This window comes from Procambarus clarkii, chromosome 50 (assembly GCF_040958095.1).
Source record: "Procambarus clarkii isolate CNS0578487 chromosome 50, FALCON_Pclarkii_2.0, whole genome shotgun sequence".
Taxonomy (NCBI): domain Eukaryota; kingdom Metazoa; phylum Arthropoda; class Malacostraca; order Decapoda; family Cambaridae; genus Procambarus; species Procambarus clarkii.
Genome location: NC_091199.1, coordinates 36,601,131 through 36,618,575, shown reverse-complemented (window position 1 = coordinate 36,618,575; position 17,445 = coordinate 36,601,131). Strand labels below are relative to the sequence as shown.

Here is a 17,445-nt window from a genome sequence, read left to right as displayed (position 1 = left end):
TTTTCTGGTATGTCAAGAGGAATACAGGCCAGATCACGATACTCTTTGTCCGCTATCATCCCGATTGTTTCATCCACAGGTACGTTGGTAAACAGTGATTCTACATCCAAGGAGGCTCTTATCCCTGTGGCCTGTGTTCCCCCCAGTAAGTCAACAAATTCCTTTGGAGACTTCAGGCTGAAGGCGCAATCCCAGCAAACACAAATCGAATAGAAAACGTTCATCTATCTCTTCCCATAGGTGTAGGAATGACTTGCATTGAGAATGGTGCAGGAGGGCCTTTGAGAAACTTTTAATCCAAAAATCCAAACACATAGGTTTTATAATAAATTGTTTTTCTACAACTATTTTGTTCCTAATGTATTACAAATAGTTTTTACATGTTTAAATATAAAATTTATGGTGTTTTTTGTAAAATTCATTAGTAAATTGTGAATGATATTTAATGACTGAATGAAACCTTTAAAATACATTTAGTTATTCTATGATCAGAAAAAAAGTAGTTGTCCAAATTAGTGTTTAGTGGAATGACTCGTTATGCATTCCACTAAACACTAATATCATGTTTAAATATTAAATTTATGTACTATTCCCTAAAATAATTTATATAAATTGTAAAAGTTGCTGGAAATTGTTGTGAAGAATCTGAAAACGTTTTGTTGCCTTATATATTGGTGTGTTCTTATTAACTATGTCTCAAGTGCACAGTTTATTAAACAAGAAGATTAACATTCGTCAACCCTTAAAATCTTATATGTTATCTTGCGGTGCAAAATGGGAGAATCCTTAAGAACAGTATCTATATGATAAATGGTGTTTTCCCTAACTCAAATCATGTAGGGTTTATTTTTCTACACATATTTCTATTGACTCTTAGATGTCTACATTTTCTGAAGTATAGTTGTCAAGGCTGTGTCCATCACTCTCACCACAGATTCTTAAACTCCTCTGCATGTTCAACTATAATTGTTTCCATTCTGAATCTCCATCTACATTTGTATCCAAAATTAATACAATGTGGTTTCCTTCAGCAGCCAGCACATTTGCACATTCATTTCCACAGATTCCAACATGATAGGGGATTCACAGAAATTTTGCTATTCATATTGTTATCTATTATATGAATGCATTTCCATATTATAAGACAAATACATGAGTTATTGAAAAATTCGTTTTCTGTGATATAACATTGGTATGATGTTTTTTCTTAAAACCCCAAACTGAACAAAATCACGAGAGAATATATTGTTTATATATAGAGTATATATATTGGGTTATGGAGGGTCGTGTGGGGTGGTTGAGGGTAGTGTGGGATGGTAGAGGGTAGTGAGGGGTGGTGGAGGGTAGTGAGGGATGGTGGAGGGTTGTGTGGGGTGGTAGAGGGTAGTGTGGGGTGGTGGAGGGTAGTGTGGGGTGGTGGATGGTAGTGTGGGGTGGAGGAGGGTAGTGTGGTGTGGCGGAGGGTAGTGTGGGATGGTCGAGGGTAGTGTGGAGTGGTGGAGGGTCGTGTGGGGTGGTGGAGGGTAGTGTGGGGTGGTGGAGGGTAATGTGGGGTGGTGGAGGGTTGTGTGGGGTGGTAGAGGGTAGTGTGGGGTGGTGGAGGGTAGTGTAGGGTGGTGGAGGGTAGTGTGGGGTGGTGGAGGGTAGTGTGGGGTGGTGGAGGGTAGTGTGGGTTGGGGAGGGTAGTGTGGGTTGGGGAAGGGTAGTATGAGGTGGTGAAGGGTAGTGTGGGATGGTGGAGGGTAGAGATAAGTGGTGGAGGGGAATGTGGGGTGGTGGAGGGTAGAGATAAGTCGTGGAGGGTAGTGTGGGGTTGTGGAGGGTAATGTGGGGTGGTGGAGGGTAGATATAAGTGGTGGAGGGTAGTGTGGGGTAATGGAGGGAAGTGTGGGGTTGTGGAGGGTAATGTGGGGTGGTGGAGGGTAGAGATAAGTGGTGTAGGGTAGTGTGGGGTGATGGAGGGAAGTGTACTCACCTAGTTGTACTCACCTAGTTGTGCTTGCGGGGGTTGAGCTCTGGCTCTTTGGTCCCGCCTCTCAACTGTCAATCAACAGGTGTACAGGTTCCTGAGCCTATTGGGCTCTATCATATGTACACTTGAAACTGTTATGGAGTCAGCCTCCACCACATCACTTCCTTATGCATTCCATTTGTCAACCACTCTGACACTAAAAAAGTCCTTTCTAATATCTCTGTGGCTCATTTGGGCACTCAGTTTCCACCTGTGTCCCCTAGTGCGTGTGCCCCTTGTGTTAAACAGCCTGTCTTTATCAACCCTGTCAATTCCCTTGAGGATCTTGAATGTGGTGATCATGTCCCCCCTAACTCTTCTGTCTTCCAACGAAGTGAGGTTTAATTCCCGTAGTCTCTCTTCGTAGCTCATACCTCTCAGCTCGGGTACTAGTATGGTGGCAAACCTTTGAACCTTTTTCATTTTAGTCTTATGCTTGACTAGATATGGACTCCATGCTGGTGCCGCATACTCCAGGATTGGTCTGACATATGTGGTATATAATGTTCTGAAAGATTCCTTACACAAGTTTCTAAAGGCCGTTCTTATGTTAGCCAACCTGACATATGCTGCTGCTGTTATCCTCTTGATATGAGCATCAGGGGACAGGTCTGGCGTGATATCAACCCCCAGGTCTTTCTCTCTCGGTCTCTTGAAGTATTTCATCTCCCAAGTGATACCTTGTATCTGGTCTCCGGCTTCCTACCCCTATCTTCATTACATTACATTTGCTAGGATTAAACTCTAACAGCCATTTGTTCGACCATTCCTGCAGCTTGTCCAGGTCTTCTTGAAGCCTCAAGCTGTCCTCCTCTGTCTTAATCCTTCTCATAATTTTGGCGTCGTCAGAAAACATAGAGAGGAATGAGTCTATACCCTCTGGGAGATCATTTACGTATATCAGAAACAGGATAGGTCCAAGTACAGAGCCTGTGGGACTCCACTGGTGACTTCACGCCAGTCTGAGGTCTCACCCCTCACTGTAACTCTGTGCTTCCTATTATTTAGGTACTCCCTTATGCACTGGAGCGCCCTACCAGTTACTCCTGCCTGTTTCTCTAGCTTATGCATCAACCTTTTATGTGGTTGAGGGTAGTGTGGGTTGGTTGAGGGTAGAGATAAGTGGTGGAGGGTAGTGTGGGTTGGGGGAGGGTAGTATGAGGTGGTGGAGGGTAGTGTGGGGTGGTGGAGGGTAGAGATAAGTAGTGGAGGGTAGAGATAAGTGGTGGAGGGGAGTGCGGGGTGGTGGAGTGAAGATATAAGTGGTGGAGGATAGTGTTGGGGTGGTGGAGGGTAATGTGATGTGGTGGAGGGAAGAGATAAGTGGTCGAGGGAGTGCGGGGTGGTGGAGTGAAGACATAAGTGGTGGAGGATAGTGTTGGGGTGGTGGAGGGTAATGTGATGTGGTGGAGGGAAGAGATAAGTAGTGGAGGATAGTGTGTGGTGGTGGAGGGTAGTGTGGGGTGGTGGAGGGTAGAGATAAGTGGTGGAGGGTAGTGTGGGGTGGTGGAGGGTAGTGTGGGGTGGTGGAGGGTAGAGAGAAGTGGTGGAGGGGAGTGCGGGGTGGTCGAGTAAAGATATATAAGTGGTGGAGGATAGTGTTGGGGTGGTGGAGGGTAGTGTGGGGAGTTAAAGGGTAGTGTGGGGTGGTGGAGGGTAGTGTGGGGTGGTGGAGGGTAGTGTGGGGTGGTGGAGGGTAGTGTGGGGTGGTGGAGGGTAGTGTGGGGTGGAGGAGGGAAGTGTGGGATGGTGGAGGGTAGCGTGGGGTGGTGGAGGGTAGTTAGTGGTGGTGGAGGGTAGAGTATCGTGGTGGAGGGTAGTTTGGGGTGGTAGAGGGTGTTGTGGGGTAGTCGAGGGTAGTGTGAGGTGGTGGAGGGTAGTGTGGGACAGTGGAGGGTAGTGTGGGGTAGTGGAGAGCAGTGGGAGGTGGTGGAGGGTAGTGTGGGATTGTGGAGGGTAGTGTAGGATGGAGGAGGGTAGTGTGGGGTAGCAGAGGGTAGTGTGAGGTGGTGGAGGGTGTTGTGGGGGTGGTGGAGGGTAGTGTGGGTTGGTGGAGGGTAGTGTGGGGTGGTGGAGGGTAGTGTGGGTTGGTGGAGGGTAGTGTGGGGTGGTGGAGGGTAGTGTGGGGTGGTGGAGGGTAGTGTGGGGTTGAGGAGGGTAGTATGGGGTGGTGGAGGGTAGTGTGGGGTGGTGGAGGGTAGAGATAAGTGGTGGAGATTAGTGTGGGGATGTGGAGGGTAATGTGGGGTGGTGGAGGGAGATGTGGGGTGGTGGAGGGTAGTGTGGGGTCGTAAAGGGTAGTGTGGGGTGGTGGAGGGTAGTGTGGGGTGTGTGGTGGTGGTGTGTTGGAGGGTAGTGTGGGGTGGTGGGGGTAATGTGGGGTGGGGGGGTGGGGGGTGGGGGGGGTGTGGGGGGGAGGGGGGGTGTGGTGGGGGGGGGGGAGGGTAGTGTGGGGTGGTGGAGGGTAGTGTGGGGTGGTGGAGGGTAGAGATAAGTGGTGGAGGGAAGTGTCGGGTGGTGGTAGGTAGTGTGGGGTGGTGGAGGGTAGGATAATGGTGGAGGGAAGTGGGTGGTGAGGGTAGATAGTGGTGGAGGGTAGTGTGGGGTGGTGGAGGGTAGTGTGGGGTGGTGGAGCGTAGTGTGGAGGTGGTTGAGGGTAGTATGGGATGGTGTGGGGGTGGAGGGAGGTGTGGTGCTGGTGGGTAGTTTGGGGTGGTGGAGGTAGTGTGGGTGGTGGAGGGTAGTGGTGGGGTATGGTGGGTAGTGTGGGGTGGTGGTAGTATGGGGTAGTGGAGGGGTAGTTTGGGGTGGGTGGAGGGTAGTTTGGGGTGGTGGAGGATAGGTGGCTTGTGGAGGTAGTGTGGGGTGGTGGAGGGTGTGTGAGTGGTGGGGTAGTGTGGGGTGGTGGAGGGTAGTGCGGGGTGGTGGAGGGTAGTGTGGGGTGTTGGAGGGTAGTATGGGTGGTGAGGGTAGTGTGGGTGGTGGAGGGTGTGTGGAGGTGGTGGAGGTAGTGTGGGGTGGTGGAGGTATGGGGGTGTGGGAGTAGTGTGGGTGTGGGGTATATGGGGTGGTGGAGGGTAGTGTGGGGTGTGGAGGGTAGTTGGAGTGTGAGGGTAGTGAGGGGGTGGTGAGGTGTTGTGGTGTGGTGGAGGGTATTTGGGGTGGTGGAGGGTAGTGTGGAGGTGGTGGAGGGTAGTGTGGAGGGGTGGAGTAGTTGGGGTGGTGGGGCAGTGTGGGGTGTGGAGGGTAGTTTGGGGTGGTGGAGGGTAGTGTGGGGTGTTGGAGGGTAGTATGGGGTGGTGGAGGGTAGTGTGGGGTGTGGAGGGTAGTGTGGGAGATGTGGAGGGTATGTGGGGTGGTGAGGGTAGTGTGGGGTGGTGGAGGGTAGTTGGGGTGGTGGAGGGTAGTGTGGGTGGTGGAGGGTAGTGTGTGGTGTGGGGGTAGTGTGGGGTGGTGGAGGGCTGTGGGGTGTGTGGTAGTTTGGGGTGGTGGAGTGTAGAGTGCATGTGGAGGGTAGTGTGGGGTGGTGAGGGTAGTGGAGTGGTGAGGGTAGTGTGGATGGTGGAGGGTAGTGTTGGTGGTGGAGGGTAGTGTGGGTGTTGGAGGTGTGGGTGGTGGAGGTAGTGTGGGGTGGTGGAGGGTAGTGTGGCTGGTGGAGGTAGTGTGGGGTGGTGAGGGTAGTGTGGGGTGTGAGGGTAGTGTGGGTTGGTGGAGGGTAGTGTGGATGGTGAGGTAAGTGTGGGTGGTGGAGGGTTTGTGATGGTGTAGGGTAGTGTGGGTGTTTGGAGGGTAGTGTGGGGTGTGGAGTCGGTATGGTTGAGGGTGTGGGGTGGTGAGGTACTGCGGGTTGGTTGAGGGTATTGAGGGGTGGTGGAGGGTACTGCGGTTGGTTGAGGGTATTGGGGGTGGTGTTGATTGTGGCTGAAGGGATAATGTTAAGTTCCTCTTTAGTAAATACAAATATAAAATATTTATTAAAAATACTACTCATATCTGCGTCATTATCAGTTATCTGACCCTTATCGAGTTTTAATAGACCTATCCTTTCTCTAATCTTAGTTTGAAATAACTAAAAATTTTTAGGATTTTTGTTTGCTTAACCCTGCTATGGGAACTTCTTAGTTTTTTGCCCTCCTTATCTCTTTCTTAATATTTCTAACCAGTTGTACGAATTGTTGTTCTAACTGACTTCCCATTCATAAACCTTTTGTACCACGCTTTCTTTCCACCTATAAGGTTCTTTAGATACTTTGTTATTCATTTCGGGTCATTATTATTCAATCTTTTCAATTTTTATGATATACTAAGTTTCTGTGCTTTGCTTAGAATATTTTATAATAAGTTATATTTTGAATCCACAACAAAACTCCTTTTTACATTACCCATCGCTGGGTACACGTTTCACTCCAAGACCGGCCCACCCCCAATGCCCAGGACGTTCCAATCTATTTCACCCAAAAAATTCCTTAGACCATTAAAATCAGCTTTTCGAAAATCTGGCACCTATAACAAAATTTTCCCCTACAATCTATTCCATTCTATACTAAATCTATTCCATTCTATACTAAATCTGATTTCTTTGTGATCGCTGTTCAAAGAAACACAGCCTACACACACTGTAGTCGTCGACACTGTGGACGACTACAAAGTCGTCCACAGCCTACCTCCTCCTCGGCAGCCTCCTAGGCCTACCTTACTCTCCTGGCCTGCATGCCTTCCTGGACCTTCCTGCCTGCCTGCTCCTCCCCACTCCTCCCTATTTCGATTTCATTAATTCGTGTTTCCCTGTTAGTTAACACTAAGTCTAAAATATTATTTCCCATGTTGGTTCCTTAATGTGTTGCTTATGAAAGCAATCGTCATTAATTCTAGAAAACTTCTGCTTCATTATTCCGTTCTGTTAATCCAGTTTATTCCACTAAAATTAAAGTCACCCATGACACGTGTATTGTTTGACGTAGTTGCTCTAGATATTTCATGCCATAGTTGCTTTGCTTCCATTCTGTCTAAGTTTGGTGGCTTGTATTTAAATCCTGTCATAAGATTTTTATCTTTTTCCTTTAATTCTAGGCAGATAGTTTCTGTGTGTGGCTCAGTTTTGATTCCTTCTTTGGGGCTACATTTCAATTTTTCCCTAACATATATGGCTAATCTCCCTCCTCGTCTAATATATCTATCTGTGTGAAAATGTTTAAATCCGTTTTTTGTTATTTAGCTAATAGATCTCTATTTTCTACATTCATCCATGTTTCTGTAAGTGCAATAATATCTATTTTTTCTGTGCAGACAATAGCATTTAAATTGTTTATTTTTTCTCAGACTCCTACTGTTCGTGTAATATACCCTGAGTGTATTGTTATTTTGAGGCCCTTCTTTTCAGTGATCATTTTGCCAATTGTTTCCCCCCCCCCCAAACACATACTTTCATTACCTCATTTCTCCATGTCAATTCCCATACCAATATCTACTAACAGTTTAAACCCAGACAAACCCCTCCAACCACAGGTTCCAACGAGTTCGCAACAGTAACAACCCCAGCCTTTGATTGATGAACCATTAGTCAGAGAATGAGTTTACACCAGCTAAACCTCCTACTAGTGTATGGTACGTGAAGCTCGCTGTGCACAGGGCACGTGAATAGCCGTGCACTCGGACTGGATTTGTAACCCTTACTCGAAACATCCCGTGATTAGGCTCGTTGGAGAGCATAGGTCATATACATTCCAAATATGTTACAATGGCCATTATAGCACATTCGTGGAAGTAGTTAAAGCGAGTAGTAGCCGTTTAACAGTGAAGATTGAGGGAGGCAGCGCAGAGTAGCAGAGAGCATTGATTGATTTCTCTGTGATCACTCAATATGTTCAAATTAGTTAATTTATGTAGCACAACACGATTGCAGGAAGGAACCTGTAGTCATACTCGTGGCTGGTGTCTAGCTTCGTAAAGGTGTCACAGGAAGGCTTTTAACTAACATCATTGATATTCTTCATTGTTGTAGTAGTTAGTTTTGTTGAATAAACGGTGTTGTTATGTTGAACACTGTCTTTTCGTTACACTCCACACATTTTACTGATTTACATTATGTTCTGCTATGTTGCCTGAAATTATTATTGCTGTTCATTTGAGACTGCTTCATGAGATTTGGGCTGAATTCATAGCACCACAACAAAAATTACATTGTGAGAACCAGTGACCTACGTGTTAGATTCGCTCCGGCGATTTTCGAAGGTCGACGGCCAAAGTGAGGGAAATTCCATACTTGGAATTTCGCAAGAATGGAAATTTTGAGGTCTCGGCTTTTACTTGCGCCTAGTCAATTGTTCTATGGTCTCTAACGTAGGGAATTAACTGCTTACTACACTTAGCATGTTAGCTAAGCAAGTCCTTCCTCAGGAGATCCATCAAGAGTCAGTTTAAAGTTGACGGACATAGTACAAGAATATCACGATACAAGAAAAAAAAAACTTTCACACCCCATCCTGAGCATACATGTCATTTCTTCCCTAGAAGTGTTCCCAGTTATCTATGAAAGATAATGCATTTGATTTGCAATATTTGTCTAGTCGGCAATTGACACCAAGTGCCCTCGACAACCATTCATATGTTCTTATGCAGAACATATTGCACTCTGGATGGTAATGGTTGCCGGATACAGAACATATTGCACTCTGAATGGTAATGGTTGCCGGATACAGAACATATTGCACTCTGGATGGTAATGGTTGCCGGATACAGAACATATTGCACTCTGGATGGTAATGGTTGCCGGATACAGAACATATTGCACTCTGGATGGTAATGGTTGCCGGATACAGAACATATTGCACTCTGGATGGTAATGGTTGCCGGATACAGAACATATTGCACTCTGGATGGTAATGGTTGCCGGATACAGAACATATGCACTCTGGATGGTAATGGTTGCCGGATACAGAACATATTGCACTCTGGATGGTAATGGTTGCCGGATACAGAACATATTGCACTCTGGATGGTAATGGTTGCCGGATACAGAACATATTGCACTGTGGATGGTAATGGTTGCCGGATACAGAACATATTGCACTCTGGATGGTAATGGTTGCCGGATACAGAACATATTGCACTGTGGATGGTAATGGTTGCCGGATACAGAACATATTGCACTGTGGATGGTAATGGTTGCCGGATACAGAACATATTGCACTCTGGATGTAATGGTTGCCGGATACAGAACATATTGCACTCTGATGGTAATGGTACCGGATACAGAACATATGCACTCTGGATGGTAATGGTTGCCGGATACAGAACATATGCACTCTGGATGGTAATGGTTGCCGGATACAGAACATATTGCACTCTGGATGGTAATGGTTGCCGGATACAGAACATATTGCACTCTGGATGGTAATAGTTGCCGGATACAGAACATATTACACTCTACACGGTAATGATTATCTAAACCAGACAAAGTTGTTCAACCAGCATAGTTATAATAATTTATTAGTTCCATGTTGTGGTCAGTTGATTGACTTACTGGTAGGAAGTTTTTCCCACAAAAAACCCCTAAAGTGGTAACTGTCACCATCACTACAACTAATAATACCTCCATTACGACTGCAGCAGGAGAGACAGCTGATCTCCGTCAGTAGTCATGTTACACCAGGCAGACACTGGCCGTCCCTCCCTGTGGAGAGATTACTCACCTCCGTCAGTAGTCATGTCACACCAGGCAGACACCGGCCGTCCCTCCCTGTGGGAGAGATTACTCACCTCCGTCAGTAGTCATGTCACACCAGGCAGACACCAGCCGTCCCTCCCTGTGGGAGAGATCACAACTCATAAAACACCTCAACATTTCACCAAGTAAAGGCCTGGACATCACCCACATAATGTGGGAGATGTCCAGCAACTACATAAAACTCTCCAGAACCAAGCATGTTAATCATTACTGTTGAGATTAAGCCCACATCACGGATAAAGTCCTCCTGGTTGAGTCCAGGCCCCGCACACCATTTTGTATGACATGCTGAATCACGAAAACTGTTTCACTTGCTTTGAGTGACTCAGCTCTCTTGATTTCTTGTGAGAAAACTCTCTCAGTTCTCTGGATTTCAGCAACTATCGCAAGATTTTCTGCCCGAGAATTAAAACCTTTGTAAAAATCGGGCAAAAAATCTTGCGTTAGTCGCTGAAATCAATGAGCTGTGAGAGAACTAAGAAATCAGGGAAGATTTGTCAAATTTCTGTGGATCCCCTCCCATGTTGGAATCTGTGGAAAAGAACGTGCAGATGTGCTGGCTGCTGAAGGCACTGAAGGAGACCATATTGAATACTACACACCCAAGACTCTTCTACAAATTAGAGGCATTATCAGGCAACATCACCGCAACAAGGTTACTGAGGAAAGGAGAGTAGAATAACAAATCAGTGAATCTGTATGCTGATACATCATAGTTGCAGCTGCAATACCAATCATTATGAACGAAGAGGAGGTGGCCGCAGGAGAGAATTAATAATAGCGAGAATTCGTCTTGGATACAAATATCCAAGGAGATTTGGAATGGAAACAAACAGTTGAGCTGAGTTGCAGAATCTGTGGTGAGAGTGATGGAGACCGTCTTGACCACTACCTGAGAGAATGTGAACATCTGAGAGACATTAGAAATATGTGTAGAACATTAAACCCACCTTGATTGAATTAGGAAAATACTATTTGTCATATGTAGATATTGTTAGTAAAAGATTCCCCCAATTTGCACCTGCAAGATAACAAGATTTTAAAGGCTGACGAAGATTAATGTTAATCTTGTTTGAGAAGCTGTTCACTTGAGACGGTTAAGCAAGTCCCAGCTGTCTCTGGGCACAAGTGATTCAATACAAGTGATCACCCCTGGCAAGTTTCCCAAAGATATTGATAGGCTAGACAAAGACTGTTTATTTAACACAAGGCTTAGAAATAAAGTAACGATGATGTAGTTAGTATTTTGAAAGTCGAATGAAGCATAATGCAGTTAAGAAACTGTTGAATGAAGCTAAACTTGTCTATTTTCACCTGTGAGGAATAATTTTAGTAAAGGAATGATGAAAGATACTGTCTGGTAAAAGTTAAACTTAATAAATTTTGTGATGGGGGAATTTAAATTACTGCATATTGGAGAGTAAACACACAAGCCAAGAAGAAGGAAGGCAAAGTTGAATGATGAATAGAGTTGGTAAGGCAGAGAATGAGCTACACACCTGCTGCACACCTGCTACACATACTCCCCCTATCCTCACATCCCCTATCATCATTGACAACCGCAAATCCTTCCAGATGACTACGCACAGGCACGTGGGGGGGGGGGGGTCCTCCACACCCCCTTAGTACTATGACCAGATCCCTTACCTGGGCAGGTGGCCACAACTGGCTCTCGCTCAGATGGCGTGGACGGTCGTAGTCCTAATTTACACTACTGGCAGTGTACAGACTGGCGTTGGGTGGGTGATGCGGGGGTGAAACCTTAGGAGGAGTTCAAAAGGGAGTCTACAGTCTACACGCTGCCACACTAGCTCCTATTAATTATCTTGGATTATACTCTGTGGAGCACAAGTCGTGTACCTGAAATTACCTGGGGGTAACTAACACTCTAGTAGTCTTGATGAGTATAGAAAGCCAGTGGCTTATCAGTGGGTCCACGTTTGTCCTGATGATTTTTTTTCAAGCTGGATTTTAAGATTAAACAGTTTTGTCGTATACAGCTTCAGCGGGTATGCGATTCCTTGGGTTTATATCCCGAAAACACGACGAAACTACGTCGATGCTGCAACGTTCTAACAAGTTGTAACACCTTCTAACATGTTGTAACACCTTCTAACATGTTGTAACAGCTTCTAACATGTTGTAACAACTGTCTAACATGTTGTAACCGCTTCTAACATGTTGTAACACCTTCTAACATGTTGTAACAACTGTCTAACATGTTGTAACAGCTTCTAACAAGTTGTAACAACTATCTGACATGTTGTAACACCTTCTAGCATGTTGTAACAACTGTCTAACAAGCTGTAACACCTTCTAACAAGTTGTAACACCTTCTAACACGTTTTAACACCTTCTAACATGTTGTAACACCTTCTAAAATGTTGTACCAACTTCTAACAAGTTGCAACAGTTTCTAACACGTTGTAACACCTTCTAACAAGTTACAACACCTTCTAACAAGTTGGAACACCGTCTAACACGTTGTAACATCTTCTAACATATTGTATCACTTCTACCACATTGTAACACTTTCTTTCTAACAAGTTGTAAAACACCTTCTAACAAGTTGTAACACTTTCTAACATGTTGTAACACCTTCTAACAAGTTGTAACACCTTCTAACATGTTGTAACACCTTCTAACACTTTGTACCACCTTCAAACAAGTTGTAACTCCTTCTAACATGTTGTAACACTTTATATTATATTGTAACACCTTCTAACAAGTTGTAACATCTTCTAACAAGTTGTAACAACTTCTAACATGTTGTAACACCTTCTAACAAGTTGTAACTCCTTCTAACAAGTTGTAACACCTTCTAACAAGTTGTAACACCTTCTAACATGTTGTAACACTTTATATTATATTGTAACACCTTCTAACAAGTTGTAACATCTTCTAACAAGTTGTAACACCTTCTAACAAGTTGGAACACCTTTAACATGTTGTAACACCTTCTAACATGTATAACACCCTCTAACAAGTTGTAACTCCTTCTAACACGTTGTAACACGTTGTAACACCTTCTAACAAGTTGTAACACCTTCTAACAAGTTCTAACACCTTTTAACATGTTGTAACACCTTCTAACATGTAGTAACACCCTCTAACAAGTTGTAGCTCCTTCTAACAAGTTGTAACACCTTCTAACATGTTGTAACACCTTCTAACAAGTTGTAACACCCTCTAACATTTGTAACACCTTCTAACATGTTGTAACACCTAACATTTTGTAACTCCTTCTAACAAGTTGTAACACCTAACATTTTGTAACCCTTCTAACATGTTGTAACTCCTTCTAACATGTTGTAACTCCTTCTAACAAGTTGTAACACCTTCTAACAAGTTGTAACACTTTTTGCACGTTGTAACATCTTCTAACATGTAGTAAAACCTTCTATCAAGTTGTAACACCTTCTAACATTTGTAACTCCTTCTAACATGTAGTAACACCTTCTAACAAGTTGTAACTCCTTCTAACAAGTTGTAACTCCTTCTAACAAGTTGTAACTCCTTCTAACATTTGTAACACCTTCTAACAAGTTGTAACACTTTCTAACCACGTTGTAACATCTTCTAACATGTACTAAAACCTTCTATCAAATTGTAACTCCTTCTAACATGTTGTAACTCCTTCTAACATGTTGTAACACCTAACATTTTGTAACTCCTTCTAACATGTTGTAACTCCTTCTAACATGTTGTAACTCCTTCTAACAAGTTGTAACACCTTCTAACAAGTTGTAACACTTTTACCACGTTGTAACATCTTCTAACATGTAGTAAAACCTTCTATCAAGTTGTAACACCTTCTAACATTTGTAACTCCTTCTAACATCTTGTAGTAACACCTTCTAACAAGTTGTAACTCCTTCTAACATGTTGTAACACCCTCTAACAAGTTGTAACTCCTTCTAACATGTTGTAACACCTTCTAACAAGTTGTAACTCTTCTAACAAGTTGTAACACCTTCTAACACGTTGTAACACATTCTAACACGTTTGTAACACCTTCTAACACGTTGTAACACCTTCTAACATGTTGTAACACCTTCTAACAAGTTGTAACTCCTTCTAACAAGTTGTAACTCCTTCTAACAAGTTGTAACACCATCTAACATGTTGTAGCACCTTCCAAGAAGTTGTAACTCCTTCTAACAGTTGTAACACCTCCTAACATGTTGTAACACCTTCTAACAAGTTGTAACTCCTTCTAACAAGTTGTAACACCTTCTAACAAGTTGTAACACTTTCTACTACGTTGTAACATCTTCTAACATGTAGTAAACCTTCTATCAAGTTGTAACACCCTCTAACATTTGTAACACCTTCTAACATGTTGTAACACCTAACATTTTTAACTCCTTCTAACATGTTGTAACTCCTTCTAACATGTTGTAACACCTTCTAACAAGTTGTGACAACTATCTAACAAGTTGAAACACCTTCTAACATGTTGTAACACCTTCTAACATGTTGTAACACCTTCTAACAAGTTGTAACACCTTCTAACAAGTTGTAACACCTTCTAACATGTTGTAAACCTTCTAACAAGTTGTGACAACTATCTAGCAAGTTGAAACAACTAAACCGCCATAAAAACTGTATAACAACATGTAACCACTTAGTAATGAGGTAACAATAGGGACCGTTACACTGTGTGTTTGCAGAGTGATGGATTTTGACTCCAAGTTCCTTCATTATGTTCAGTAATATGCCGCAAGGTAATGTTAATCATTTGGTTGTTGTGACGTGGTTGTTATATCCCCCATGTAAGGTCTTGCATTTGTTACATTAAAAAGCATTGCCAGTCTTCTGACCATTTGTGGAGTTATATGGATTTCTTCCTAAGTCCTCGATATCATTTTCACTTCCCACTTCACCATAAATTTTGTGTCATCTGCAAAATGATGATGTGGGGACGATGAAGGAACGGAGAAGTGGGGGATGGTGGATAGGAGGGGACGGAGGAGTGAAGAATGGTGGGGCTGACAAGGGGGACAGGGAATGGGAGATGGTGAAGGGGGGAAATGGTGGGGAGGACGAAGGGACGGGGTGTGGGGGGATGATGGGGAGGACGAGGGACGGGGAAGTGAGGGAAATGTAGGGAGGACGAGGGGACCGGAGATGATGGGAATGGTGAGTAGGATGGGGGGAACAGGGGAGGGTTGCTGTGGCTGCTGTGGTTGCTGTGGCCCACGCGTTGCTGTAAGTCACAGCAACGCGTGGCTGGGTACAGCTAGTATACTATAAAAAAAATTGGGTCGAAATATATCCCTGTGGTACCCTACTCACCACATTTCTCCAATCAGATTCCTTCCCATTTAGCACAACCTTCTGTTTTCTTTGTTTTAACCATTGTTTTATTTATTCTTGTTTGATTTGATTTGATTTATTTACAAGTAATTTAATAAATGGAATACTATTTATTCCATGTGCCTGTAATATCCTTGCTAGTCTTTCATGTGGTACCTTTTATCGAAAGCATTATCACAGTCCATATATACTACATCTGCTGGAAGTCCTTTGTCTGAGTAGAGTCCTTCTGTCTATTTTGGAAATAGGGGTGACAGTGGAGGATAGAAATAGCCCTAGCTATTCTATCCTTTTGAGATGTATCATATTGTCTCAATAAATGTACTTGAACTTGAAGGGGTGACATTGGCATATTTCCAATCTAGGGGAACTATCCCGTGGTCCAGAGATTTTCTGGAAAGGAGTTTCAGTGGTAGGTATAGTTCCTCTGCCAGTTCCTTTACGGTTTAGAATATAAATCTGACCACAACTGGGGTACCCAACCACTTTGGGTGGACGGTAGAGCCACGGTCTCGCTTCATGCAGGTCGGCGATCAATCCCCGACCGTCCAAGTAGTTGGGCACCGTTCATCGCCCCCCCCCCCCACATCCCGTACGTCCCATCCGAAATCCTTAGCCTCATCCCTTCCCAGTGCTATATAGTCGTAATTGCTAGCACTCTCCTGATAGTTCCCTTCCCTTCCCCCCACCTGGGGTGTTTGAGTCTTATAGTTTGTCAGTGCTCTTCCTGGTAATGTTGTACGCTATGGGTATATCACTTAATTCGTTCTCTTCACCTTCTTCAAATATTTGTGTGGGTAATGGGATGCCACATAAACTTTCTAGTGTAAACATGATGTTAAGTATTCATTCAGTGCTGTTGCACGTTTATCGTCCAATTCAATTTTTAGAGTTATCTTATCATGGTCGACCGAGTCTTTTGTTTAGTTTTTCTTCTATAGGCATAGAACCTTGAGGTTACCTTGAGGTGTTTCCGGGGCTTAGTGTCCCCGCGGCCCGGTCGTCGACCAGGCCTCCAAACGACTTAGGAACTTTCTTTATGTTTTGAGCAAATGGTTTTCGTAGTTTCTTTTGGCTGATCTAATTTCCTTTTTGGCTGAGTTTAATGCCTTTTATAATATCTCATAATTAGTGATGTTCATCATGGATTTATATCTCCTCCAGAGGGCGTTTAAATTATAATTGAATCATTTCATAGTTCTACTTTTATTCGATGTTAGCTTACTGACCATAAGTTTAAGCACTTGTGGGCCGATATATTAGCAATTAAAATTGAGTAACTAGCACCCCGTTCTCCCAACTCCGGGGTGGAAGGGACGTCAACTCTGGGTGGGGAGACGTCAACTCCGGGTGGAGAGACGTCAACTCCGGGGTGGAGAGACGTTAACTCCGGGGAGGAGAGGAAGTCAACTCCAGGGAGGAGGGGACGTCAACTCAGGGGTGGAGAGACGTCAACTCCGGGGAGAGACGTTAACTCCGGGAGGAGAGGAAGTCAACTCCAGGGAGGAGGGGACGTCAACTCACGGGTGGAGAGACGTCAACTCCGGGGTGAAGGGATGCAACTCCGGGGTGGAGAGACATCAACTCCGGGGAGGAGGGGACGTCAACTCCGGGTGGAGGGACGTCAACTCGGGGAGGAGGGGACGTCAATTCTGGGGTGGAGGGGACGTCAACTGTGGGGTGGAAGGACGTCAACTCCGGGGTGGAGGGACGTCAACTCCGGGTGGAGGGTGGTCAACTCCGGGGTGGAGGAGACGTCAACTTCGGGGTGAAGGGACGTCAACTCCGGGTGGAGGGACGTCTACTCCGGGGTGGAGGGACGTCAACTCCAGGGTGGAGGGACGTCAACTCCGGGTGGAGGGAGGTCAACTCCGGGGTGGAGGGACATCAACTCCGGGGTGGAGGGAGGTCAACTCAGGGTGTGGAGGGACGTCTACTCCAGGGTGGAGGGACGTCAACTCCGGGGTGGAGGGAGTCAACTCCGGGGTGGAGGGATGTCAACTCCGGGGCGGAGGGACGTCAACTCCGGGGCGGAGGGACGTCAACTCTGGGGAGTAGGGACGTCTACTCCGGGGTGGAGGGACTTCAACTCCGGGGTGGAGAGACGTCAACTCCGGGAAAGAGGGGACGTCAACTCAGGGGAGGATAGACGTCAACTCCGAGGAGGAGGGGACGTCAACTCCGGGGTGGAGAGACGTCAACTCCGGGGTGGAGGGATGTCAACTCTGGGATGGAGAGACGTCAACTCCGGGGAGGAGGGGACGTCAACTCCGGGGAGGAGGGGACGTTAATTCTGGGGTGGACGTCAACTGTGGGGTGGAGGGACGTCAACTCCGGGGTGGAGAGACATCAACTCCGGGGGAAGGGACGTCAACTCCGGGGTGGAGGG

The 17,445-nt window shown here is 45.2% G+C and overlaps 1 protein-coding gene across 1 annotated transcript in view; it reads right to left on the bottom strand.

The window, feature by feature from the left end:
• The window catches only part of LOC138351750 (putative golgin subfamily A member 6-like protein 19), a 417,660-nt gene that overhangs the window by 50,087 nt on the left and 350,128 nt on the right, over positions 1–17,445 (bottom strand). Inside the window, exon 4 of the mRNA XM_069303778.1 lies at positions 9,703–9,749. Within this exon, the coding sequence (XP_069159879.1) occupies positions 9,703–9,749 (47 nt within the window). The remainder of the gene's footprint in view (positions 1–9,702; positions 9,750–17,445) is intronic.